This window comes from Hippopotamus amphibius, chromosome 10, assembly GCF_030028045.1.
Source record: "Hippopotamus amphibius kiboko isolate mHipAmp2 chromosome 10, mHipAmp2.hap2, whole genome shotgun sequence".
NCBI classification, from domain to species: Eukaryota; Metazoa; Chordata; class Mammalia; order Artiodactyla; family Hippopotamidae; genus Hippopotamus; species Hippopotamus amphibius.
This window is the reverse complement of record NC_080195.1, coordinates 57,530,151-57,555,607: the sequence shown is the minus strand read 5'-3', so window position 1 is coordinate 57,555,607 and position 25,457 is coordinate 57,530,151. Positions and strand designations below refer to the sequence as shown.

The 25,457-nt window shown below is 40.4% G+C and overlaps 2 protein-coding genes across 4 annotated transcripts in view; one reads left to right on the top strand and one right to left on the bottom strand.

Moving 5' to 3' along the window:
• The window catches only part of CCDC191 (coiled-coil domain containing 191), a 94,188-nt gene extending 93,416 nt beyond the window's left edge, over window positions 1-772 (bottom strand). For both annotated transcript variants that reach the window (XM_057697166.1, XM_057697165.1), the window contains exon 1: window positions 636-772. In XM_057697166.1, the coding sequence (XP_057553149.1) occupies window positions 636-728 (93 nt within the window). In that variant the 5' untranslated portion in view covers window positions 729-772. The remainder of the gene's footprint in view (window positions 1-635) is intronic.
• Window positions 773-1,007: 235 nt separating this feature from the next.
• On the top strand, window positions 1,008-24,151 carry QTRT2 (queuine tRNA-ribosyltransferase accessory subunit 2). 2 transcript variants are annotated; one of them, XM_057697126.1, is made up of 9 exons: window positions 1,008-1,131; window positions 6,974-7,193; window positions 7,949-8,004; window positions 9,722-9,798; window positions 11,401-11,613; window positions 15,149-15,348; window positions 17,504-17,655; window positions 20,234-20,351; window positions 22,001-24,150. In XM_057697126.1, exons 2-9 carry the CDS (start codon window positions 6,994-6,996, stop codon window positions 22,230-22,232), a joined length of 1,248 nt encoding a protein of 415 aa, XP_057553109.1. In that variant the 5' UTR covers window positions 1,008-1,131; window positions 6,974-6,993; the 3' UTR covers window positions 22,233-24,150. The 2 variants fall into 2 exon arrangements, with proteins under 2 accessions (XP_057553109.1, XP_057553110.1); XM_057697127.1 differs by lacking the exon at window positions 1,008-1,131 and having other exon boundaries at window positions 6,975-7,193; window positions 22,001-24,151.
• The last annotated feature ends 1,306 nt before the right edge of the window (window positions 24,152-25,457 follow it).

The window sequence follows — 25,457 nt, the reverse complement described above, 5'->3', positions numbered from 1 at the left end:
GACTGTGACTTTGCAGATGTCGTTCACACGTTTCAAGTTTACAGTGGGGTTACCAGTTTTCCATGTCTTCGGATGCTAATGCATCAAAGGAGGTGACAAAAAAAGGAACTATTTTTTGATTGTTGCTTGAATTTAGACATTTTCAAGTGAATCAAGTATTGATATATTCAATATCCACTCGCATTCCTGAGTTCATTTTAGATACTTTATGTAAAACTAGAAGGGGAGGAATATGGGGCAGATTCCTATGACTTGCAAAACATTAGGAAAAGAAATGAAACCGTGCGGGAACTTCCCTTTTAACCAGGAGTGGTGGGGAGAAGGGATAGCTCTCGAAATCTCTTCACCGGGATCGGCACTGTCAAAGACTCTCCGGTTTTTGAGAAAAGCGTTAGATGAGGACACAGTTCTTCCACGACTCTGCCCATCAAAGCCGTAAGGTAACCAAGCCCCGAGGTTCCTAGGCGCCCTTTACTTAGGGCAATGCTGGCTCTGGGTGGGTCATGGCAGGGACGGACCAGGTAAGGATGCCCCTGGGGGAAGAGGGAGCAAGCGCAGGTGGGGCCGCGGCTGGCCTTAGGGCCGGTCCCCGCCTCCCTTCCCCACTCCACGAGCTCCCGATAGGAATGGATCACCTTGGTGGGACTCGGCTTCCTTGTAAACTGTTTCCAGCGATTCAGCCCCGTCCTCTTCCTTGAGGAGGACCTTTCCTGGGGAGCCAGCAGCATTTTCCCGGTTCAGGCCCGGACTTCGGCCACCGCTGAAACAACCGCTCCTTTGCCTAGACTGCTTCCGAGTCTCTCTGGGAGTTGTAGTTCCTCTACCCACAAGGGAGGCAGGTGTGGGGCGCCGCCGAACCACCACTCCCAGGAGGCTTTGCGCAGGCGGAACTGCTCTGCTCCGTTACCCATGGCAACGGTGGCGGTCCTACGGCCTTGCCATCGCCAGAGCCAGCTTTGCAATTAACCTTTGCCTTTTCCTGGCGCCCTGTGATGACGCAATGCTCCCTGATTGGCTGTGTATCGGAGGCGGTGGTTCAGGGGGACGAGAATTCTCACAGCCGGACACGTGGTAGCCAACGACGAGGAGCTTGAAGGGGTCTCAAGCCCCCCAAAGTTGGGAGGCTTGCAGGTAAGTGTCCCCTTTCCCTGTTGGTGTGGGAGCTGCTACGAGTGAGTGGGGGCTGCTGCGAGAGAGTCGCGTCGCTTCTAAACGCTTCCTGGTTGTGTTGCAGTAACTGTGATTGTACTCCCGCCATGTCTCTTTCATTTTTCTGGATCCCCTGGTGGACTCTGGCTTCTGTAAATCCAGATTCGCCCAAATCGTGTGAGCCTCACCGCATCTCAGAAAGATAAGTGTCACCTTTCGACCGGCCTCTGCTTAAGGGTCAGGTTCCCGTGCGGAAGTTTTTTCCAGACCGCCCATGATGCTTGGGAGGGTTGGACCAATCTCGAATACCTCAGCTAAGCGCGTCGCTAGGTCTGGGGTCCCTAGAGATGGCCCATGAAGTGAAGCTAAATCCATCGTTATTGACTAAAGCCTAGGTGTTCCCGGGGACAGTCCATGCTGGGATGTGTAAGTTCATAAGGCAGGGTAGAGATTTAGATAGGCAGCTTTGGATCTAGCTACTTTGTAGTTGTATGACCTTAGGCAACTTGTTTAATAACTCTCAGAGCCTTGATTTACTCATCTGCAAAATGGAGCTATAATACCTAAATCATTAGAGTGTGGTACCCATTAAAAATCAATGTATGTAGAGAACTCTGCCAGGAAACGTAAACTGGTGTAGATTTAAGATTTGTGAAAAAGATCATGGAAGCTGTGCCCTCAGACTACTGCAGCAATCATAGGACCTGCTCTGTAACTTGAGTGTTCATCAGAAGGGTGATGGTTGATTAAGTTGTGTTACATCCAAGCTATGCAATATCATGAAGTAGTTATTTTAAAAGGGTAAGTTAAGCTCTGTGTTTCTTCTTCAGGAAAAATATCCGTTGCGTATTCCTGGGAGAAAAGCAAATTGCAGAGAAGTGCTTACAGTATAGTATTTTTTGCATTTTTTTAAAATTAAAAACACCATTTGCCATACAACTATGTTTGAATGTTTGTGTGAATATGGAGAAAGGTTGTAGAGGCTGGAAGGATGGATAGAGGCAGAGAGGGCACATATAGCAGTATAGCAAAATGGAAAATATGACTGTAAAATTATATCTTAACATTACAGTTAATATGTAAACATTGCATAGGTTTATGGAGAAGATGGGACTTCTAAGAGACTATCAGCCTATTAGAGTACAGCCTCTAAAGGCAGACTTCTGTGATTTAAATGGCTCTGCCACTTCATAAATGGTGACTTTTAGCCTCAGTTTCTTCTTCTGTAAAATGCCTGGAATAATGGCATCTACCTTAGATTCACATGAGGGTACATATTAGTGGAGTTAACATGTGAAGAATAGTACCTGATACATAGTAAACACCCAATAAATGTTGCTACTATTGTTATGTCTTTAAAGAGGTGAAACTAATTTAACTTTTATTGTGATTACTGACATATTTGGACATACTCCTGCCATCTTATTTTGAATTTTCTATTTTTGATGTGCTTTTTGGTCTCTTTTCCTCTTTCTTGCTCTTAAGTATTAACCAGTTTTTCTGTATCTTTCCCTGCCCCTCCCCAACGGGTTTGGGAATTATCCTTTGTCAGTAATCTTTTAATGGTTACTTAAAAATTTTTAACACACATAAAGTTTAACATTATTCGTGATCTCTCTGCTCCTCCCAAATAGTGTAAGAATTTTAGAATGCTGCCTTTGAATAGTCTCCTTTACACCTTCTGTTACTAGTTTCTAAAATTTTAGAGTCCATCATTACTATATGTCTTTGTTAATCAGCTCAGTGCACCATGTTGTTTAGAAGTCCTTCAGACTTTTCTGTATGCATATACAGACAGTATAGAGTGTGTATTTGTGTGTGCATATTTATAAATACATATATGCAATTTTTCTTTTGCAAAAAATATGTTCACCTAAGCTTGCTCTTTTCCCTCAGCATATTGTGGTCATCTTTCCATGATAGTCTGTAGAGAATCCATTAAGAAACATTAAAAAATCCCTTCTTTCCTAGGGGAATGGAGGGAGGGAAGAAATATGTGACAGTGGAGGTGTTAAGACACGTACAGTGCTGCCACAGGTGCAGGGAATCTTGGTTAGCCCTTGTAAAGACATAGATTCACTTGTCCTGAAAGTGATTGAGTTTTCCCATTAACCGTTATTTCCATTTGGCTCTTTTAATGGTTTTTAAAGACTTTACCAGGAAGTGAAAATGTGGATGTTTGTATATTGAAAAAGCACAACCTCAGAATTCTTAGAAGAGATTCACAAGTGAAAGGGAAAAGGGCAATGATATGAAGTCAAATAAAATCCAGTTAATATTTTGGAGACTGTTTCTTGAGTTCTTTGCTTGGATTAGTAGATTATTTCACTCCAAAAGCATGTTTTAAAAATATGTACATGAATATGTGTATGTGTGTATGTATTATATTTATATTACTCTGTAATAAAACCTTTTTATGTTTGAGCTCTTAGAAAAAAGGTGAAATTATAAAAACACTAACCACAAATTGATCAGTAATCAGGAAAGGAAAGCTGGGTTCAAAGCTGGACAAAGTTGCATGTCATTTTTTAAATGTTTATTTAAATGTTGACTTCTAGGTAAAGTACATTCTTTGATGTACATTCTCAGATTTCTTAATATTTGCATTCATCCTCACAATATAGAGAATCACCCATAACAATTTATCTATTACAGTACTTTTCCTTACACACAGTTGTCTACTTTTCCTTGCTTATACTTTCTCCTTTGATGCTGTGAACATTTACTGTGATTAGGGTAGGACTCTTAAGAAACCCCAAACAGCTGAATGTGATTACATAGCATCATAGTCCCATACTGTGGAGAGAACCAAGTGGGTATTTCTCTCCAGCTGACCTAGTGGGTTCAGTACACTGAGCTAAGGATTTTCAGTTTCATCCTTAAAGGTATGGAGATTAAACTTGTGTGCACTGTATCACAGGAGAACCCATCTCTGCATATAAGAGCATGGTGGCTGCTGTCCTCTAGAGCTACCACAGACCTTTAATGACCAACCTTGGGTTAAGAATGAAGGAAGCTATTTATTTGACTGAGGAAAGAGTGGCAAGAGGGGATATGCATATACAAACATTGTATTACTCTCACTTCAAAGACGTAATCAAAAGCACAGGCCTGTTGGCAGAGACCTGGGTTCTAGACTAAGTCTATGATTAATCTTGCTTAGCCTCAGATTTGTTATTGTGGAACGGCACAGGGGATGATAAAGTTCATAAGGAGCTCTCACTTTGACATCTCTGGTAGTAATGGTCAGACAACGATTTTCAGCATTTCTAAAATCTACTGGCAATCATACATTACCTGGGGTGTTAAACAGGTTTACTAAAGCATTGCGGTTTGTTGTTTTTACCTGGAATTGATTTAACTTGACATGGAAAAGTACATTTTCTCATGCTTGTCAGCAGCTTTGATTGTCAGTCTTTTATGTTATTTATCAATAAACTGGAAAAATGAGAGGAGGGTTTGATGGGGAGAGATAATAAAAATTGGTAGCATTCTAGGATCTTAAACTTCGTTTTTCAGACAGGCTAGTTTTATCCTATGAAGGCTCTTCCTACTTTTATATGCATTTAATTTAAAAAATACAACTCATGTGTGTACATTTAAACTCTTTACAAAACTTAGCTCAGGTGAGACAGTTTTTGAAGTAAGGGAGGAACCAGCAAATTCTTTCTCTCTAGGCCTTCCTGAAAACACACGGGACTGTGCAGTTTCTTCCATTCTCAGATGTGTGTGAGGGTAGTAAGTGCTAAGTTATTGTAGTATTAGTAATCTTGGTCCATTAAGTTTTCATTAGTTCTTATTTATATTTCAAAAACCTATTGTTCCATATTTGTTGATTCCAATAGTCAGAATAATAGGGTTGACATTAATTTTAAAGTGAATTTCTCACTTTCGTGCTTCCTCCTGCTCCAATTCTCTAGAACTTACTTTGATTGCAAAATACATTCTTTAACTTTGCTACAAATGGCTTCCGAGCTGTTAGTTTAAAAGATATTTTTATCACCTGAAATCAGAAGGTTATGTGTATTATGTCTTAAATCAAGAAGGAATATGATTATATAAACTAATGACTCTTCTCTTGTATTTTCTTTATTACATTCTTATTAGCCTGTAATTATTATTTATTTTTTTGGTAAACTTTCTTTTAACAGTTTTAATGTGTAATAGCGCGACTTTTAAAAAAATATCTTTTATATTACCCTTTGTTAAAACAACTTTTTTCCCTTAACACTCTCCATTTCTGTGGGTTCCAGTGAGACTTATTTTTATGTCTGTCTTTGTGATAACTTGAAATAATGAAGGTAGAGTCATAGAAAATTGACCAGCCTTTACACAAATGTTTATACTATTTCTTATGATTCATCTTTAGCATGAAATCACTTATTGAACCATACGGAGAGTAGTTATTCTTATTTCTAAAATTCAAGACTGTGTTAACTATTTTATTTCAATATAAAAATTTATAGCTCCCAAAAAGGTGATATTTGCATCCCTGAATATTTTTGAACTAATGATAGATAATGCTTAATTATTTGGTGACATCTTAAACAATGGTTGATTTTCAGAATGTGGTTTAGTATAATGCTTAAGAGGATAGGATCTAAAGTTGGAACCTCTCAGAGAGCTGTATTAATTTTTCTATTAATAAAACGGGGCCTAGCCTAACTGGCAAAAATTCCAGGGGGTATGGTACTTGCTATAGAGATGCTGGTATTTCAAGATGCTGGATATCCAGTGACATTTTGTAAATTTTTTTAAGTTTATTTATTTATTTATTGGATTTTTTTCTTTTTGATTGGCTGTGTTGGGTCTTCATTGCTGCACACAGGCATTCTCTGGTTATGGCGAGTGGGGGCTACTCATTGTGGTGGCTTCTCTTGCTGTGGAGCACAGGCTCTAGGTGCGTGGGCTTCAGTAGTTGTGGCACATGGGCTCAATAGTTGTGGCTCACAGGCTCTAGAGCGCAGGCTCAATAGTTGTGGTGCACAGGCTTAGCTGCTCCGTGGCATATGGTATCTTCCTGGGGCAGGGCTTGAACCCGTGTCCCCTGCATCGGCAGGCAGATTCTTAACCACTGCGCCACCTAGGAAGTCCCGACATTTTGTAAATTATCTGCCATGCCTGGGTACTGAGTTTTACAGGGCATTTAAAGAAGTGGAGCCCAGGATTTGCTTTACTGAATAATAATTAATTAACACAATCCAACAAAGTAATTGACAGTGTTTTCTGATTTTTCTCCTCTGTGTATCTGTGGAATTTAGAAAGTATATCTTTTTGTTAATCAAATATTTTTCCTTCACAATTATAAGATATATATATTCGATATATATTCTTCCATATATTTTAATAAATAGCAGAATGCTGTTTTGGAATCTGTTTTCTTCATTTAAATATTGGGAAAAATTGCTATGTTGCCTAGTATTCTCTCAAATTAGAGAAAGAAAAAAAATGCATTAAATCAGTAAGCAATGTGACCTTTCTCTAAACACATTTTCGTGGCTGAGAGCAAGCCTTGGCTTCATGGTGCTCTTTCCATGATTAGGCTTCACTTATGTCCTGTTTGGTTTTCATCAGCTCAGACAAAACTTCTATGACTGAATTTAAATGTGGTTGATGTCATCATATTGCTCTGGGGCTTTGGAGAACGTGTCTTATTCTCTCTGTGTCTTTTCCTATTCTCCTATTCCTGATATCTAAAAAAACCCTAGACTAGAAGTAATAACAAACATGATATCTTTTTTTTTGCAATTTGTTTTCTTTGAAAACTGTTTAGCATTTAGATGTCATGGAACTCCTTTTGAATGTAATGTTCTTTTCTTATCAGGACCTAGGGGATCCCTTAGGATGAAGCTAAGTCTTACAAAGGTGGTTAATGGCTGTCGCCTAGGAAAAATAAAAAACCTAGGCAAAACAGGGGACCGCACCATGGACATTCCAGGCTGCCTTCTGTACACCAAGACTGGCTCCGCCCCCCACCTGACCCATCACACACTGCATGAAATCCATGGGCTTCCTGCCATGGTTCAGCTCACACTGTCGTCACTGTAAGTATGAGTCCTGATCATTCACACGTCAACTCTGGCAGCAGCTCAGTTACCTTAAAAAGGTGTCGTAAAGAGAAAGACTTTTGCTTACCTGCAAAATTTGTAGGTTTTTTAGAATGCAGTCAGAAGAGAGATATCAAATATTATACATCGTCTGCTTCTAATCTGGAATCATGGGCCAGACCCACATGTTAGAGCTGCTTCACTTTTCCATACCCCCCTCATTGCCACTGCTCCCAGGGGTGACAGAGCCCGAATGCTCTGTGAGGGCTAAACTTGGAACCTAGGGGCTGTCCTCATGCACCAGCCTCAAAGTTTTCTCTGTCTCTGCACATGTGCTTGCTGGTTCTACTCCAGGGAAACAACTAACGGAGTGAGATCATTTTGTATAATGTACATACGGACCTTATCCCTAATTGAAGAATCTGCTGTAAGATCAGATAACTCTAAGATTGTGTTAATAACAGTGATTTTAAAGGGACAAGGGGAAGAAGAAAATCTAGATATTCTGAAGCCATTCCTCTTTGCCAGTTTCTCCTCTCACAGAACCATGTGCAAATTGAAGACCTTTGCTCTGACCAATGAACCCAGTCTAATGAGTGGGGACTCTTGAATAATGGTGTCCTTGGTTGTTTGAGACTACATTTACTGTCATGTAGCTTGTTTGGGTGAGGAGAGGAGGGCTTCAGTTGTTGCATAGAATATCTGTAGAGTGATTCATTATTATGTTTCATATTTTTCTGTTTTGCTTACAGGGCAGAACATCATGAAGTCTTGGCAGAATATAAGGAAGGAGTTGGAAAGTTCATAGGTAAAAATTAATCAAGTTTTTTGTGTGTGCCTTGTGGTGTATTAATTTGGAGGTTGGAGCTGCTGTTTATTCTTTGATCCTTCATTCATACATTTACTTATTCATTAATTTAAATAAACATTTGTTGAGCATCCAAGAACAAGGAACCCCTTTGAACTGGAGATTCAAAGATGAGTGGGAAACAGTTGCTGCCCTTATGAAACTCAGAGCCTAGCTGGGATAAAGATAAACAGATAATTCTAGTAGAGCATGGTGACTGCATTTGCAAGATCCGGTGTAGACACATGCATCATGAGAGCCCAGAGGAAGGAACACATAACCTGTTGTTGGGTCCATGTGGAAGGAGGTCAGAATAAAGGAAGGATTCTTGACAAAGAAGATGAGGGGGCACCTTAGCTGGGTCAGGGAGGAGTAAGAGTTAGCCAGGTCAGGAGGTGGGTGCAGTGGTGGTGGTAGACAGATGTGGGCAGGCACTCCAGGCAGAGAGCAAAGACTTAGAGGTGAGGGAGTCCATGGGACACACCTAAGATCCAAAGCAGGCTTGTCATGTTTGAGCCTAAGACATAAGGCAGAGGATGAAGAGTTTTTATTCAGCTGTATTCTGATATGTTAATATTATCTTCTGTTCCAAAAATAGGATTTTAAATGCTGATATATGTGTCCATTTATTTATAGGAAGAGCTTAGCAGTGACAGCTAGAGAACCAATTCTTCTGTAGACCATTTTCTCTTGAAGCTTTTTCCCCAATATCTAGGACTCACTTAAGTGAATGGAAATGCTGTTTCCATTGGCTATCCAGTTCTCTGCTTCTGAGGGAAACCGCATGACGACTTGGTTGTCTCAAGGGCCTGTATTTCAGTAGAGGAATTTATATAATATCGTTTTCCTTGATCTGGGACCAATTTTAATAACTGGCTTTAAAGTATACAAGCGTATAATTAAGTGAAAATAGCTAATATAAGCTTTCTAGAGATAATTGTAATAATTGAAATTGTGGACAATAAGGTGGAGAACTGCAGAGATTTTTGTTGTTTGCTTTATGTTTTTGGTCTTTTTTCATCAAAATCCTGTTTTTTTTTCTCATGAAAATGCAGCATATGAAATTTAAGTGCATATGGCTTACTAAACATTTTTTGGATTTTTTTTCTTAAACAACTATTTTTTTAATTAAAGAACCTAAGAAACTGTCATCTTGAGTAAATGAAATTTACTGAAAATGAGATCCATTTGCAATGTCCTACAGCTTTTCTTTAATTCTGCCCCTAGGGGCCCATGGTGTGGGCTGAATTTATTATTAATAAGATCACCTATCGACTGTATAATTTCATCTTTTCAGTAGCTAGTTCCCCTTGGATAGTACCTAGAATGAACATACTTGATAGTAAATTCTTCAAAGCAAGTCAAGTATCAAGGTCAACATATCATTAAATACTTTCATTGTACCATACTTCAGGTTATACCTTTCCTTTCCTTTGTTCATGTCGTTAGACGTGAACCTTTACATTTAGTTCTTCTTTTAGATTAGTAGGTTTCAAAGTAATCTTTTCATTCATGTTGACAGGCCTCCTGCAATTCTGAGATAAAGTATGAGCAATTTGCTGTGTTTTAGACTTGCTTTGTCTGGCAGTATGAAGAGTTCTGAAGCTGCTCTCTGTTACAGCACAATGTAATTGTTGATGTAAGTGCTTTCAAGGGTTCTTTTTTTATGTTCATACAGGCATGGCAGAGTCACTCTTGTACTGCTCCCTGCATGATCCGGTCAGGCCTTGCCCAGCTGGTTATGTAACAAATAAGGTATGTTCTCAGAAGGTCCTCCAAGGCTGAAGCTTTGTCTCAGGAAGTCAGCGTATCGGATCTCTCAGATGCAAGGATCCTGCTGCTTGGGGTGCTGATCTATTCCAGACCCCTTTATGCCTTCTCTTTATTTCTATGACTATAGTGGGACAGTGTGGTTTATAGGAATTAGAGTAGGGCAGCCCAAGGATGAGGTTAAGGTAAGGAATGGATCCTCAGCTCTTTCATTGTTGCCAAAACTTTGGCAGTAGAGAAAGGTCAAGTACATACCAAAAAAAGAAATTGCTGTGATGGTAGAAAACAGTAGTCTTTTGATACCATGCTGTATGTGAAGTTTTAACAACCTCAGGAAGAGTGGGGAGAGTTGCTGATGAGTGCTATCACATGTATAACTATGTATAGTAGAACTTCAGTATAACACTGCTTTTTAGAACAGAATTTGAAAAAGCTGGGTCCACAGCCAAAAATTTTAGCTAGTAAAAAACAGTATCCAGAGGACTCCATTAAAAATTTTAACCTGAGCTATGGCCCCATTGTATTGTCCCTGAGGACAGCATTCTGAAAAAGCTGTAGTATATATTGCTACTTTACAAACACAGTTACTTTTCCTGCACCCACTTTATTGATATCAACAATGTCTATTAATCTTACCTAAGATAACTATTTTAAATTTGTCTTCTGTTTTATACTTCTTTTTATCTTGTAATCTGGATTCAAAAGAAAATATTTCGACTTCGGTCATCTATGCCATTTATAAGGGAGAAAGGATTCATTGAAACAGTGTTTTTATGCCAGCACAGAAAGATTGTACATCCCCCCCCTGCCCCCCCCAATATATGTCCATCTAGTCTAAGAAGAAAATTGCTGTAGGGAAAGGGGTAACCAAAGGAACATATAGAGGTTCTAATGTACTATGGGATTTATGTCTTTGCACATTATTCTGTATCTAACTCAATCTAGTAAATACTTATTGCATTACTAATGTGTGAGGCCCCTGCCTGTTCGTTTGGGGCACAACCATGAATTCGGATACTCTAGTCAGACATGTACACAATGGTGTGATAAGGGCTATCTTTTCTATGAAAGAAATAAGTACAAATTGCTGAAAAAGCTTATGAGTGTGAGCGATTGATTATGCCCAGTAAAGTTTGGGGAACACAATAGTGTAGATGGCATTTGAACTCTATGTCTTGAATAGTATTTTACCAGGCAAAGAAGTAGGGGAAGGACATTTCAGTCAAAAGGAAAAATGTGATCAAAGACAGAAGAATCAAAGTCTACGGTGTATTCAGGAACAGCATGGGGTGGGGGAGAATGGAAGACTGGGCTTCTGGAAAAGTAATTATAGAATGCTTGGGTGCTAACTCAGAAGTTGACTTGTATGACCATTGAAGGACTCTGAGTCCTTCTGAGCTATTAGGTCCTTAGAGAATTTGGAATATAGTATAGGAAACCTCTTTACCCACCACGTCTAGGATATTGAATTGCCAGCATCTCTCTAGCTGTAAAGAAGAATTGAATTCAGGATTGCTTTAATGTTATTATTTTCTTTTTATCTGGATGTTACTCTTCCTAATTCCTCATTGTCTTATTCCGTGGCAGTCAGTGTCTGTGTGGGGTGTTGGAGGACGAGTGGAGATGACTGCCTCCAAGTTCATGGCAATTCAGCAGGCCCTTCAGCCAGACTGGTTCCAGTGCCTTTCAGATGGCGAGGCAACTTGTGATGAAGCAACTTCCATAAAAAGAGCCAGGAAGTCTGTTGACCGATCACTTCTATTCCTGGATAATTGTCTGAAGCTACAGGAAGAGTCAGAGGTAAAGCTGTGCCACTCACCACTCCTTTCTCTTAGAAACTCTCTCCAGTTTACATTCCATCATACCACCCTTTCTGCTTCTCCTCCTGCTTCTCTGCTTCTCACTTCTTGGTCTCCTTTACTCTCCTGATTGTTTTGCTGAATGTTTTATTGTTCTTTAGGATTCTGTCCTAGGCTCTCTTTCCATCCCTCACTATGTGTTCTCCCTGGGTGTCTCCCCTTAGTTTTAATTGCTGAAAATTCTAAAATTGTGTGTATAATCGAGATCACTCTACTTAGCTTCAGAATTACATAACCACAGGCCATTTCTAGGTTCTGTCACTAGAATATTCTTCACATGCACCTCAAACTCAGAGGGAACCAAACTCAGTATCTCCCTTCCTCATACCTGCTCTTGCTTTGGCTCTCCCTCAATACTCTGTCTCCCTTTGTGGCAGCCCCCAGTTCCTCAGCCCAGAGATTGGAGTCTTTCAAGACCCCTTTTAGTGTCCAATTAGTATCCAGTTGTTCACTCCACCTTGGTTCCAGTTCCCTAAATATGTCTGGCACGTGCCCCTCCCCACCTTTCTTATCTGCTTAGGGCACGGTAACCGCATCATCCCTTGAGCTGGGGAAGGTGAAGCTCTAGTAGTGAAGAAGGGATCTTGATAGCAGAGTTAATAAAGCTGGAAATGGAAGCGTTTATTAGGAGAGAACAGAGGAGGTGGGAGAACAGGAGATAGTGATCAGAGGAGAAACTTTCGGTGTCTGTGGTCATTTATGTGGAAAATCTTGCGCAACGAGCAGGCCCCAGTATGGCAAAGCACGTGGAGCTTGAGAAGCATCATTATTTTAAGTTTACCAATAAAAAATATAGTGTGGCTAATCAAGTTAATATACATGAAATAATTAGAGGAAGCTTACTTGTCATTCTGAATAGAACTCTCAGTGTCTGCAGTAAGGGCTCAGCGTGGGGACATCGCTGTGGGTCTGAATTGTTAGCTCTGCTGACAGCTGTTTGCTGGCAGTTGTTTTGAGCTAGTAATTATGCGTGCAGGATGAGTCGTGTTTGGATGAGTAGAGAGGAGGACAGGGAGTGTGGCAGAGCATGATTATTGGAAAAGCCAGGTGAGTCTCAAATCCCTCTTCTGTGTTGTCAGCCTCACCATTTTGTATTATTTCTGTGTGGGGTCAAATGCTGGGGTCCCTCTCTGTGCCCCTCATGCTTATGCTGTTGTCTTGACCTGATTATTGACAGTGCCGCCTTTTACTCTAAAATGTGTTCATTTTAGACAAATTGTATAGTTATACTTCTTACCCCCATGAGAATGAGTTTCCCAGGCAGGGCTGTGCCAGTCACATAAAGCGGCAGGCCCGTGTAACTCTCTGCTTTCTGTGTCTGCACACATCTTTTCCTCTTCCTGTGATCTCTTCCCCTCTTATCCACTGGCTCCTCTCACTCTGCATGTCCTTAAATATCAAAACTCCCCAAGATTCTGTTGTCAGCTTTCTTTCTCCATGTACTCCCTAGGCCAGGGATGGTAACTGGGTTTCATCTTAAGGTGCTGGGAGCCGTGCCCAGGTGCAGCAGGGTGAGGGCGGTCTGAGGGCTGTGGCAGCAGGCATGGGGAGTGGCAGCACTGTGCCAAGCACCTGGCATTCTGTCTAGCCTGGACAGTCGCACTTGTATATACACATCTCTAAGTTTTGGTCCGTATGTTCGTTGGCTGGTACCTCAGACTCAGAATGCACAAAACAGAATTATCATCGTGCCTCTCACCCTCCGCTGTTTTCCTAGGATTCCCGGTCTTTGCTCTTCTCATCCTCTCCCTGGGCAGCTAATCAGTTAAGTTGTATTGATTGTACCTCCTGATGAGGTTTCATATCCTGTCTCTCTTCTTCACCCCACAGCCACAGCCCTAGTCCAGATCCTCTTCGTCTTTCCCTGGATGATAGAAGTCGTCTCACACCCCATCCTTGAACCACACTCACCCTCAATTCATTCTCCACACAGCACCCGAAGTCTTCTTTTTGGAGGAATAGTCTGATTGTATTCCTCCTGCTTAAACCAAGGAGTGAAATTCCCTCTTGATAGCCTCCAGTCTCCCCCTCCATCCTCTCTTCTACCAGAGAGTCACTGTTGATTGGTGTTTTTCCTTGCAAACTTTATTTTTTACAGTTCCATACATATAATTATTACATGTGTGCATGCCTGTATGTGGATTTTATTACATGGCTATGATCACCTATTCAAAAATTTGCTTGTTTTTGTTTAACAATATCTTGAAACTCTTCCTGTCAATGTATATATTACTCTATGTACTGCTTTCTTTTTAAAACAGCTGTATAGGAAGCCATACTATGAATGTATTATATTTTACTTATGCCTTTACTCTACTGATGAATGTTTAGCTTGTTTCCGGTTTTTCATTATTCTAAACATCTTTTGCAAGTAAATCTTGGTGCATGTGAATGAATATATTTATAGGAGATATTCTTAGAAGTGGAATTTTAGGATATAAAGATAAAGGCATTGACATTTTGATGTGTTGTCTACTTGCCCTCCCGAGAGGCTGAATTAATTTTTATTCTCTCTAGTTATCAAGGGAATATAAGTGCCATTTCTCTAACACTTTTACTCCACTGTGTTGCTGTCTGTCTTTTAACTTTTTTGTCAGTGTGATGGGCAAAAATAGTATCTAATTATTTCCAGTGTTCACATCCTTACTTGTGAGGTTTAGTAAGCTCTCCATATGTGTGCAGGCATTCACGTTTCTTTTTCTAAAGTTCATATTCACATTTGTCTAGATTTCTGTGGGGTTGTCATTTCCTTAGAGGATTTGTTGGAGCTTTATCTATAGTGTAGACATTTATCTCTTCCTCCAACGAATAAGTTCCCCCATTGCCTTTGTTGATAGTATATTTCACTGGGGAATTTTTAATGTTTTTGTACTCAAATATGTCTGCCTTTTCCTGTAAGCGTTAGCTTGCTTTGGAAGGCCCTTCTTATCCCAAGACTATGAAAATATTCAATCTATCTTTCTAATACTTGTATAACTATATTTTTTATGTTTAGATCTTAGGGCCATCTGGAATTTCTTTTTCGAGGATGGTGTGCAGTAGTAATTTTTGTTTTAGCTTTTTCCAAATGGATCGTCAGTTGTCCCAACCAAACAGTTTTGCAGTTCCTAAAGTTATTTCTACCTAGGAGATTTAGAAGTAACCTGAGGTAGGCCAGGATAGCCATGTATACAAATTCAAAGAGTTGCTTTTGTTCTTTTCCTTTTATACCTGCTTGGTGTGTGTTTAACTTAAGCTAACGCATGACTGCCTAAGTTGATTGCCTCAGTTTCTCTTCAGTCTTTTCTTCCCTTTTTGGGTGGCTTTGAAATTATGTTCTCTGGAGCCCTGAAGGTTCTTGGGGAGGAGGGAGCGCCACCCCCTGCATACTGCACCTGAGATCTTGTCTGTCCATTGGGCTTCTGTGTAAGGCTCATTTAAACAGAGGTCTCTGCGACTGGAAATGGTTAAAAGCACTCAATCCTTTCTTACCTTAGGTCCTCCAAAAAAGTACAATCATTGGAGCGATTGAAGGTGGAGACGTGATGGAGGAGAGGCTGAGGTCAGCACGAGAGACAGCCAAGCGGCCTGTAGGTGGCTTCCTTCTGGATGGCTTTCAAGGGAATCCAACGACCCTGGAGACTAGACTGCACTTGCTGTCATCAGTCACTGCGGAGCTGCCAGAGGACAAACCGAGGCTAGTGTTCAGTTAGGGTGCAGGCCGAGCCTGCTGGGCTGCAGGGCAGGGCTGCTGCAGAGTGTGAAGTATCCAGTCTGTACATGGGCGTTCTTTGATGTTTTGAAGATGTCCTTTCTGGGTGGAGTCTGCTGAGGCCCATTGCGGGGGAAGTTTCCATCAAGGCTGTCTTGTCTTTGATTTCAGAATGTAGACCAGAGGACACTGCCATGTGAATTAGTTTATTTGATCCTCATTATAAGTGAGGGCAAGTGTTATACTGTTTCCCCTCATTCTTGTGCCAAATGTAAATGTTGTTCTTTATTCATTATAACCTGGTGCCTGGGGATGGTATAAAGTCGTGTGGAACTCTGGCCTTAAGGAAAGTTGAGGACAGACCTGGGATGCCTAGTGGAATGAGGATGGGCTGTTATAAATAAGGACCTGTAAGAAGTCCTTAGATTTGAGGCAGGTAGTAAGTGGTATTATTGTTTGAAATCGAGGGAACTGACCACCCTAGTGGGGTTGGCTCCTTCCATCAATCACAGGAGTCACACTGTGCTGGAGAGAAGAGTGATCTGCAAGATTCAAGCCCCAAATCCCCAAGTTTCTGAGCTAACTGTTGTCTTCTTAGACTATCCAATTTTGCTCTTTTTTTCTTTTTAAAAGGCTATAGTCTTTTATCCCAGTTGGTATGAATATTCATGCTTTTTTCCTGCAGATGTATTAAGAGGTTTGATTATGGGGTGCTGCTTTATACCCCTTGGGCAGTTGGAGATAGATATATATATGTGTAATTTTACTATTTTTAAAAAATCCAGGTATAGCTTGCAGTTAACTATGTGAACTGTATGTATACCTCGATGAATTTTTATTCGTGTATATGCTTGTGTAAACACAAGCCCGAGCAAGATATTTCCATCACCCCAGCCAGCGTTCCCACCCCCCCACCCCGCCCCAGTTTTATCCTAGCTCTCTGTGTTCATTGCTTTCCCTCCTGTGCTTATTTAATTCTGGTGCAGATGATAATTCAGCACTAGTATTTCTCGTCATTTTCTGGACTTCTTTTGAGTTAAGTGCTCACAGATGTCTGTTACTGGATTTGAAAGCTGGGATTGTTTTTCTTTCTATAAGTGTGTAGAAATGCCAGCTTCAGTTGGAGAGGAGTTCTAAAACATGACATTACTTGAAGGAAACTGTAGTCAGAAAAACCAGCATATATTTAAGGGTTTTGGTTGTTTAATATTACATAAGCCTTTTTTTGGACTTCTTTTAGAAATCAGGGAGTCTATAAGCTTTTCTCTGCCAGTTTATAAAAGGGACTATGAGTAGAAAAACAAACATGAAAAATAGCTAGCCAGCCCTGGTCTAGTGCATCGCCCCATCTTGTTTTAATGGCAAAACCTGGTTGAATATTATTAACACTCTCAGAATGCATTACCCATTGCCTCTGGAAATACCATCTCATTCTACCATGCAAACATTTTATTAATGGAGAAAATATAAAGAAGCATAAAGAAAGCTAACTAGATTCTTAGATCCTATGGGCAGAGTTGAAATTCCAAGAGCAAGAATTGCTTTGTAAATGAACCTATGAAGAATACAGTAGATAAAAATGTCTTTCTTGAACCAATTATGAAAAAGAATTATGAGCAAAATACAGTTAAAACATGGAAGAGTATTTGAAGGGGAAATAGAGCACACAGCTTTGCACTAAAAAAATCTTATGTAGTGGAAAGAAAGACTACAAAGTTCAGTCTGAGACTATGGAGGTTGTTTCAGAAGGGATGAGAGGGGAAGGGAAACTAACCTTTATTAAGCTTCTCTTTGGGGCAGAAACTACACTCTGTGCTTTTGCAAATATGGCATTAATCCTCACGACCAGTCTGTGAGGTATGGATTCTTGCTCTTATTTTTAAAATGAGAAAACCAAAACTCAGAGAGGTTAAGAAACCTTCCCAGAGTAACACAGCAAGTAAATAAATGGCAGAGCTGGGATTCTAGTCCAGGTCTCTCTGCCTCCAAAGCCCTATGTTCTTTCCACTACACCTGCTTATCTGCTGCCTGCCACGCTAACCATGATTTTTATTATTATTACTGTTAATGCCCTCTGGAAAGACTCTCTGATTTCATTCGTGGCATTGTCCTCATGTCACTGTTCATATTATTTTCACAGGCTCATATGCGGTGTTAGCCGGCCAGATGAGGTGCTCGAGTGTATTGAAAGAGGAGTGGACTTATTTGAGAGTTTTTTCCCTTATCAAGTGACAGAGCGAGGATGTGCCCTGACTTTCAGCTTCGATTACCAGCCAAATCCTGAAGCGACATGTAGGTCTTTTGAAGTTAATCTCTGTTATACCCTTAAATTCTCTCTATTTCCTATCAATTTTTGGCTTGAGTCACAAGCCAGAAATATGTGCATACTATAAAGCCAGGCTTTTATAAAACTACATCTTTGTTTCTTATCTGTATGCCCTGGCACGTTGGCACAGAAAACCAGGCACTTAATACTATACACGTAGCTCGTCAACATTAGGAAGTGATTTTGGAGTGAGCAGAACCAAGAAAAACAAAGCCTCTTCTATTAACAACCTGAAAAAAGAACATTCAGAGTGAATAGTGATGAAAATCTAAGAAAAGAAAACCTTTGAACTGCTTGGTAAAAGTTAATTCGTTTTTTCACAAAAGAGTTCTTGTCTGCTTTTTGCAAACCCCATGCTATTAAGAAACAGGGAGTCTCACCCCCTCTGATGCTAGTGTTACTTCTCCTTTTTTGTTTTTTTTACATACTGAGACGTGAAAGCTGTTGTCCTCTGCTAATGTTGCTTTGAAGCACTGCCATTTTCTTTTATTGTTTAGTTATTCAGAAGTCAAGAAAATCAGTTTCAGATTCTAACATTTAACTGGCAGTAGAAAAGGAGCCAGGGTACAGACTTTGGGTTGAGGTCCCTTGAAGTGTCTCCACAGTGTTTCAGGGGAATGTTGTGCGCCTGGTCTTCCCTCTAGCCTTCAGAGTGTGCTTTCCTTTCTCTTCCTCTCTCTCCTTTGAACTCTTGCTCTATCACCGCCAACCTGAAATTTGAGAGGGCCAGAGACTTCTTTAAAGGTTCATTTTGTTCCCTACAAGGGATGAAAATTTCATTCAAAATATATTACACTTCTGTAAAGCAACTTAAGCGTTAATCTAAATGGAATTACTTGTAGAAACAAAATCAATCAGGTTGATCAAATTCTTATGTAGAGGAGGTCAGTTTTACTTTTAGACAGACTAGAATATAATGTATGTGGATAGACATACTATAAACAGTTTTAAATGTTCATGACTTCATTTACAAAGCGAAATTATTTCTGCCAGGACATAGGTGCCTGATAGTCATTCTGTACCGTGAATATGCAAAACTCTGTAAAGAACCTGGTATTGAGTTCTCTGGAACAAACAAGTTCCTTTTGGGCCAGAGAAAGCCAAATTTCTTTATGATTGGGAAAACTGAGTTTGAACATTTTTATGTAAGTATTATGAATCACATTTATGCGTGTGTGTATGTGTGTGTGTGTAGTAAACTGAAGCTTTTTGCCAATTACAGAGTGAAAATTCCAAGGGAATAAGTTGCATAATGTAGGCAGCAATTCCCCCTAGTGACAAGGACTTTTCAAAAGCCAGGGCTTTATTTTGGTTTTCCACATCAGCATGCCAATTAATGGCAGCAAAATAGAACAGCCCTGGGCTCCGTGCTCAGGTCACATCGCTTTTTCCCTTGACCTGGACGAATTTCATAGGACCCATCTGCCCTTCTCCTTGGGGCTAAGATTGTTGTTACTCGTCCCAGAAATACTTATCTACTTGCTTGTCTTCAGAGCATCTGGCTCTTTGCGTAGTAACTGGTGTTTCTCTTGCAGTTCCAGGAATGTTCTTTCTCAAAGCAGAGTTCGAGGGAACAACTCAAGTCCCCATTTTACTCTGGATTGTCTGAGTTCCCTGGAGGGTCAGAGTCTCCTTACAGAACACATAAATTGAAACCATATTCTACTTCTAATCTGTTTGGAACATAGGCAGTTACAAAGCCCAATGAATTTGCATATGCATTATGATAAGACACACAGACACACACATTTATTCATTCTCTCCACCCTGCCAACACACACACACACACACACACACACACACACACACACACACACACACACACACACACACACACACACACCCACACCCACCCACACACCCACCCCCCAGGCTGGTTTTTTAAAATCATTCCTTGGCAGTAAGATTATAAGATATATACTTGTAACTATGATTTGCTTAGGCATAGTTGAATCTCCAAGTCTTTTTCTTTTTTTTTTTATAAATGTAGTTATTTATTTATTGGCTGTGTTGGGTCTTCGTTGCTGCTCACGGGCTTTCTCTAGTTGCAGTGAGCGGGGGCTACTCTTCGTTGTGGTGCACAGGCTTCTCATTGCAGTGGCTTCTCTTGTTGCAGGAGACAGGCTCTAGGTGCGTGGGTGTCAATAGTTGCAGCATGTGGGCTCAGTAGTTGTGGCTCGCAGGCTCTATAGCACAGGCTCAGTAGTTGTGGTGCACGGGCTTAGTTGCTCCGTGGCATGTGGGATCTTCCTGGACCAGGGATTGAACCCGTGTCCCCTGTATTGGCAGGTGGATTCTTAACCACTGTGCCACCAGGGAAGTCCTGAATCTCCAGGTTTTGATACTATAGATAATAGGTCCATGATCATCTTGTTACATATTGCTTTTTTTTTCTTGTGCTATTTCCTTAGGATAAGTTCTGAGGAGTGGAATTCTGTAATTCCATGGGTCAAAGGGCATGAAATAGTAACTGAAATAAAATTCTCCCAATGGCCACTCTTTATCTGATCTTCATTCAAGACTTTTTGTTGGTTTGTCCTTCAGTATTACAACAAAATGGGACACAGGAAGAAGTAAAATATGTGGATCAAACAAAGAAAAGTAAAACAACCAGTTGCAACCAAGAAATGACATCATTTGAAATTAATCTGAAGGAAAAAAAGTAAGGAATTTTTTTTTTAAGTTTGAATTTTGATTTCTGACTTTTTAATTTCAGTCTGTTTTAAAAGTTTATGTAACTGTTCCCTTTTCAGTTTATGACTTCATAAAATATTTATAGTTGGATATTGTTTGGGCCATCTCAAATTTAGTGCCAGCAGTACTCTTTTTTTTTTTTTTTTTTTTTTGCAGATGAATTTGTGAACTTTGTCTTGTCAGAAAACTGAGGCTAGATAACTATTGTTTTAGAAGAACTGTCAGAAACATTAGACCGGATCATTGGTGTTCTTTACTCCTTGTGATTGCTTTAAATGATGACAGCATAAAATAAGGATTTCAGGATAAAATACTATAACAAAATTTTTAAATTTTAGGGAATTTAAGCCATCTTGATTATATACAGATTGTAAATCTTAAATGAAATATTTGCTTCTGTAAAGACTGAATTAAGATACCTTGTAACTTTGGCCAAAAGTGGAAATAATCAGTGAACCACAGTTTTTCTGTGAACTTGGTACACTCAGTGTAATGTTGGGGTGTTTTTGGTCTTATGCAAAGGGACATTTTAGGGACTCAGACTTATTTATGTCTATCTAGTAACAGTACAGACTCGAAAATTTATGAAAGAATATGAAATTCCTAGTTCTTATTTCTGTAGCAATTTCTTGATTGTAGGTCTGAAATGGTAAAGTTTACCACATTTGACTTCTTGAAAACTAGCCAAGGAGATTCGTTTCTGTTTTAAAAAGCAGGGTAATATAAATGGTTACTACTAAAATTCCCTTTACATTATAGATGTAATTGGAAACTGTGGTATTTTTATTATCAGCACTAGACTTGAAGTTTTGAAGATTTGGCGTTCATATGGTAGCCCTGCTCATGACCGTGTGACCTTGGTCAAGTCCTTTAACTGCTTTTTAATAGCTGATGAAAGGTAGCACTCATATAGTGCTTAGCATGTACGTAGCTGTGTCCTTTACTGTATTAACTGGTTTAATTCTGGTAGGCACTCCTATTACCTTATTACATTTCAGATGAGAAGACAAAGACACAGAGGGAGGTTAAGTGACTTTCCCAAGTGAGTTATGAGTCAGGAACCAACCCCAGGCATTGTAGCTCCATAGTCCTCCCTCTTAACCCCCTTGGCAGGCTTCATTGATAAAGTGACAGGAAAAATGCCTATCTCCATGGGTGGTTGCAGAGACTAGATGAGGCACTATATTTAAAAGTTTTTTGTAAACTGCAAAAAGCTATGCAAGTAAAAGGTCATGCCATCTCTTCTAATATTAGCTCTGGTGGCGCATGGGTGAAGAGTGTCATTCATCAGAACAGTGTCTCCTACCATTTTTGTGTGCCTTTCCAGTGTGACTAACCCTGCTCAGCAGCGGGGAGCGAGCATGTGATTTTTCTGCGGCTCCTTGGTAAGCCTCCGTCTAGGAGGTTGTATCCATCAGAGGAAGACTCCCGAGTCTCCTTACCTCTTGTGCTCTCTGTTACCTTTTGACCACATTGCCATCTTAAGCAGGTGCCTGGCACTACGTTTGCCAGTTGTGTTACTAACTGTTGGTTATGTGCCAGCAGAATAGGTAGTCTAGGTTGTTGATTTCTTGTTTTGCTCACTTTCTGGAATATCATTGTAACTTCCATTCTCAGGTACCAGGAGGACTTTGATCCGCTCGTGAGAGGGTGTTCCTGCTATTGCTGTAAGAATCACACTCGTGCATACATCCACCATCTGCTGGTGACCAACGAGCTGTTGGCTGGCGTCCTGCTTATGATGCACAACTTTGAACACTACTTTGGATTTTTCCAGTCCATTCGGGAAGCACTAAAAAGTGACAGACTGGCACAGCTGAAAGAGCTCATCCTCAGGCAAGCATCTTGAGACCTGGCACACGTGGTCTGACTCTTCACATCAAGCCTGCACCATGGTTGTAATGTGGGAAGAGGAGAGCAAGGAGTGATCTTCACTTTAATCACTTACATTTGGGAATGAAGTCTGCTCAAATAAGGAACAATCTGTACTGAACTCTGCCCACTTGAGGCTAAAGAGACTTCTTCTTACAACTGAAGTGACCTAGATTAATCAGAAAGAATTGAAACATGACCTTTAATATTTCCCTGCTCCTTTAGTCTATAGAGATTCATTTAGTCAAAGAGAAAAGCTTTAGATGTAAAGGGACAGCCTTGAGGTGGGGATGATGAGAATCTGAGGGTTCACTGTTGGAGCTTGAAGGGAGATGATTGGTCGTGAGTAGCATGACCTCTGTGGACACATGCCTGCGGACCAAGAAGGAATTTGGCTGATGCAAGAGTTTTCTTCATCTTAATCCTTATATTCTCAGGGGCCTCTTTTGGACACTTCTGCCTTCCAAACTCTCCCTGCAGTGCTGTCAACCAGAAATGACTCTTGTGACTTAACCAGGCTCACATCTCCATGGAATGTGGAGCTCACACATTGCTCTAATGACCAGTTGGCCCAGGGCACCCTCTTCATTTGACCATATGGTCTTTCTGTGGCTTGTCTCCCTAGAGTCAGTGCAGTTGCCTGTTAGGAGCTGACAGTTTGTCTTAGCTGCTTTCATCTGGTCAGACAAATCCACTGTGGTCTGCCTTTCAGGCTCATTAATAGTCAAACCACATAATAACTGGAGCTCCATCACTTGGGGAGATTCAGTCACCGTGTGTTCACTTGGACGGAGCCCTGGCCTGGCAATCAGAGGACTGGGTTTCAGTTCTGCTGAGCTGTGACACTTGGGCAAATTGCTTAAGGTCTCCATGCCTGTTTTCTCCCGAATAAATGGGGACAGGCATAGTGAATAGTACTAAATGAATTTCTAAGAGTCCATCCAGCTCTAATATTCGGGGAACAAGAAATTTTAGATTAGAACCATAGCTTTACGTGTGTCCTTGTTTATTGATCACTCTTAGCCTGATAAAAAATGCAGTAGTGCCAGGAGTCAGGCAAGAGTAGAGATATTTGAGAGCCTAAGAAGGTTTGGCCTGTGGATTTTAAAATGCTTGGTAAATTGGCAAGAGCAGATCCTGAGGCTGGGAAAAACTTCCCTGATCACCTCTGATTCTGTGAATTTTTTTCTGGTCTTGTCAAAGGAATAACGTTCATGTTGATGGTGTGACAGGTGATTTTTAATTTCTTTGTGCTTTTCTGTATTTGTCAAGTTTTCTATAAGAATACATATACATGCACGTTTCATACATAGTTTTTCTAAAAACAACAGAACCAAAAAGATGCCTTTGTTTTGTTTGTAAGGGTATAAAATATGTTTGTTTTACATTCTTGTGCTATATTTTTCTGTTTGTTCGTTTTAGTGGGCAGTACCGAACACTGTTTTTAATTACTATGTGGTTACTGTATTTTTACATGTAGGGTGCCCATCTATATTGTTTTCTTTTATTAGTGGCTTAAGAATGTCCATGAATTCCAAAGTTTATGAATTCTGGAATTCATATATATTCTTATAACCTCTCCTCCAATGAATGGCAAGGGTACTTATGAAAGACAGCGTTTCTGTTCTCAAGAATCTGCTTGTTTTGAAATATATTGGGTTGAACTTGTTCCATGTTTATATTCATGTTCAGTGCCAAACCCATTGTTGGAGGAGTGTTAATAAATGTCCCAGAATCCATATAAAATTTGTTTTATTTGTGTTCAAAACACTGAAAATTCTATCCAACTTTGTCCATTTTTCTGGGTCTTTTTCTTATTAGCACATTTGAAAAAATGTTTCTTTCCTTTTATGTAAATCTATTAAGGTTAATAGCCAATAAACAGTTTTAGTTAAAAAAATATACTAGTCTGGTTTCCTGTAAATAGTAATGAGTCTATTAAACAAAACATTAAATTTCCATGGTACCAGAAATGTTCTCCATTAGAAAAGAATTTTTCTACATTTATTCCATCTGTAGTCATTGTTTTAAATGCACTCACACTAAATGCAGAATCCAAGAAAGAGATTCAGGGATGCACCTGTCTGTTTACATTATATAATCAAGGGCCTTAAGGCTATGTTATCACATAATAAAAAAAAAATAATAGCCACAATCTATGGAGTACTTTTACTGTGCCAGGCACTTTAGTAAATGCTTTCCACACATATCTCGACTCTTAGAGCATGGCTGTGAGGTGTTGATATTATCATTCCTAGCCTGAGTTTCAGGAAGGTTGAGTAGTAGCATGCCTGAGGGCCTACAAGGAATTTCTGGAAGGTTGAGGAGTTTGCCTAAGGGCCTACCACTAGTCAGCTCCCAGGTGAGACTTGGCTCCATCTGACTAAAACTCAACAGTGAACCATTGCACTAGCTTCTTCCTGGTGGCTTGCTCTTGAGTGGAGGGGGCTATGAGAGTAAGGACTGAAGAGGGGGCCTTCCAGCCCCAAGGTACAGAGTGCTTTTGGAGCTTTGCTGCAGCTCGGTCCTGGCTCCCACTCCTCTACTGGGGACTAGCTGGCACTGGCCTGTGTGGCCCACAGTACCATGCTGGCACCTGTAGTTTGTAGGATCTCAACGTGGGTTGCCATTCCATGTCCCCCAACTCCCCCTGACCCCAGTTTGGGGACTGTAATCACACCTTGAATGGCATTGAGAGGGTTTGGGTCTGTGATCAATTAAAGTGGACTCTTGGGGAATCGAGGATTCTGAGGTTTCCTATATGCCTTGGGGGAAGGATATTTTATTATTCTCTGGGAATAAAGCAAAAAGATTCTTTTAAAACTTCTTTCAAACTAAATACTTGTGTAATTAAAGCATTTTAATAAAAATTTCAAACAAAGACCATCAAAAGGTCAAGATTAGAGTGTGTAAGCAACCGTCTTCTCCAGCATGTTTTTTTCTGTCGAGGCAGCTTGGAGCTCACTGAGAAACCGCAGAGTTAAATGATTATCCTGTGCCTTCCTGATTAGGAACAGGCTGCTCTCCGCAGTTTGATTAGTCTCGCTCGTAGCGACGGGATTACAGCTTATTAAAACTGACAGTGCTGTGGAGGGCAGGGAGCCAGGAAGGTCAAACCCACATGCTGAGCCAGCCACCAGCAAGGCTCTGCCTTTACCTGAAGGTTTGGTGTAACTGGCACTCGTTCGAATACTCTTTCTCG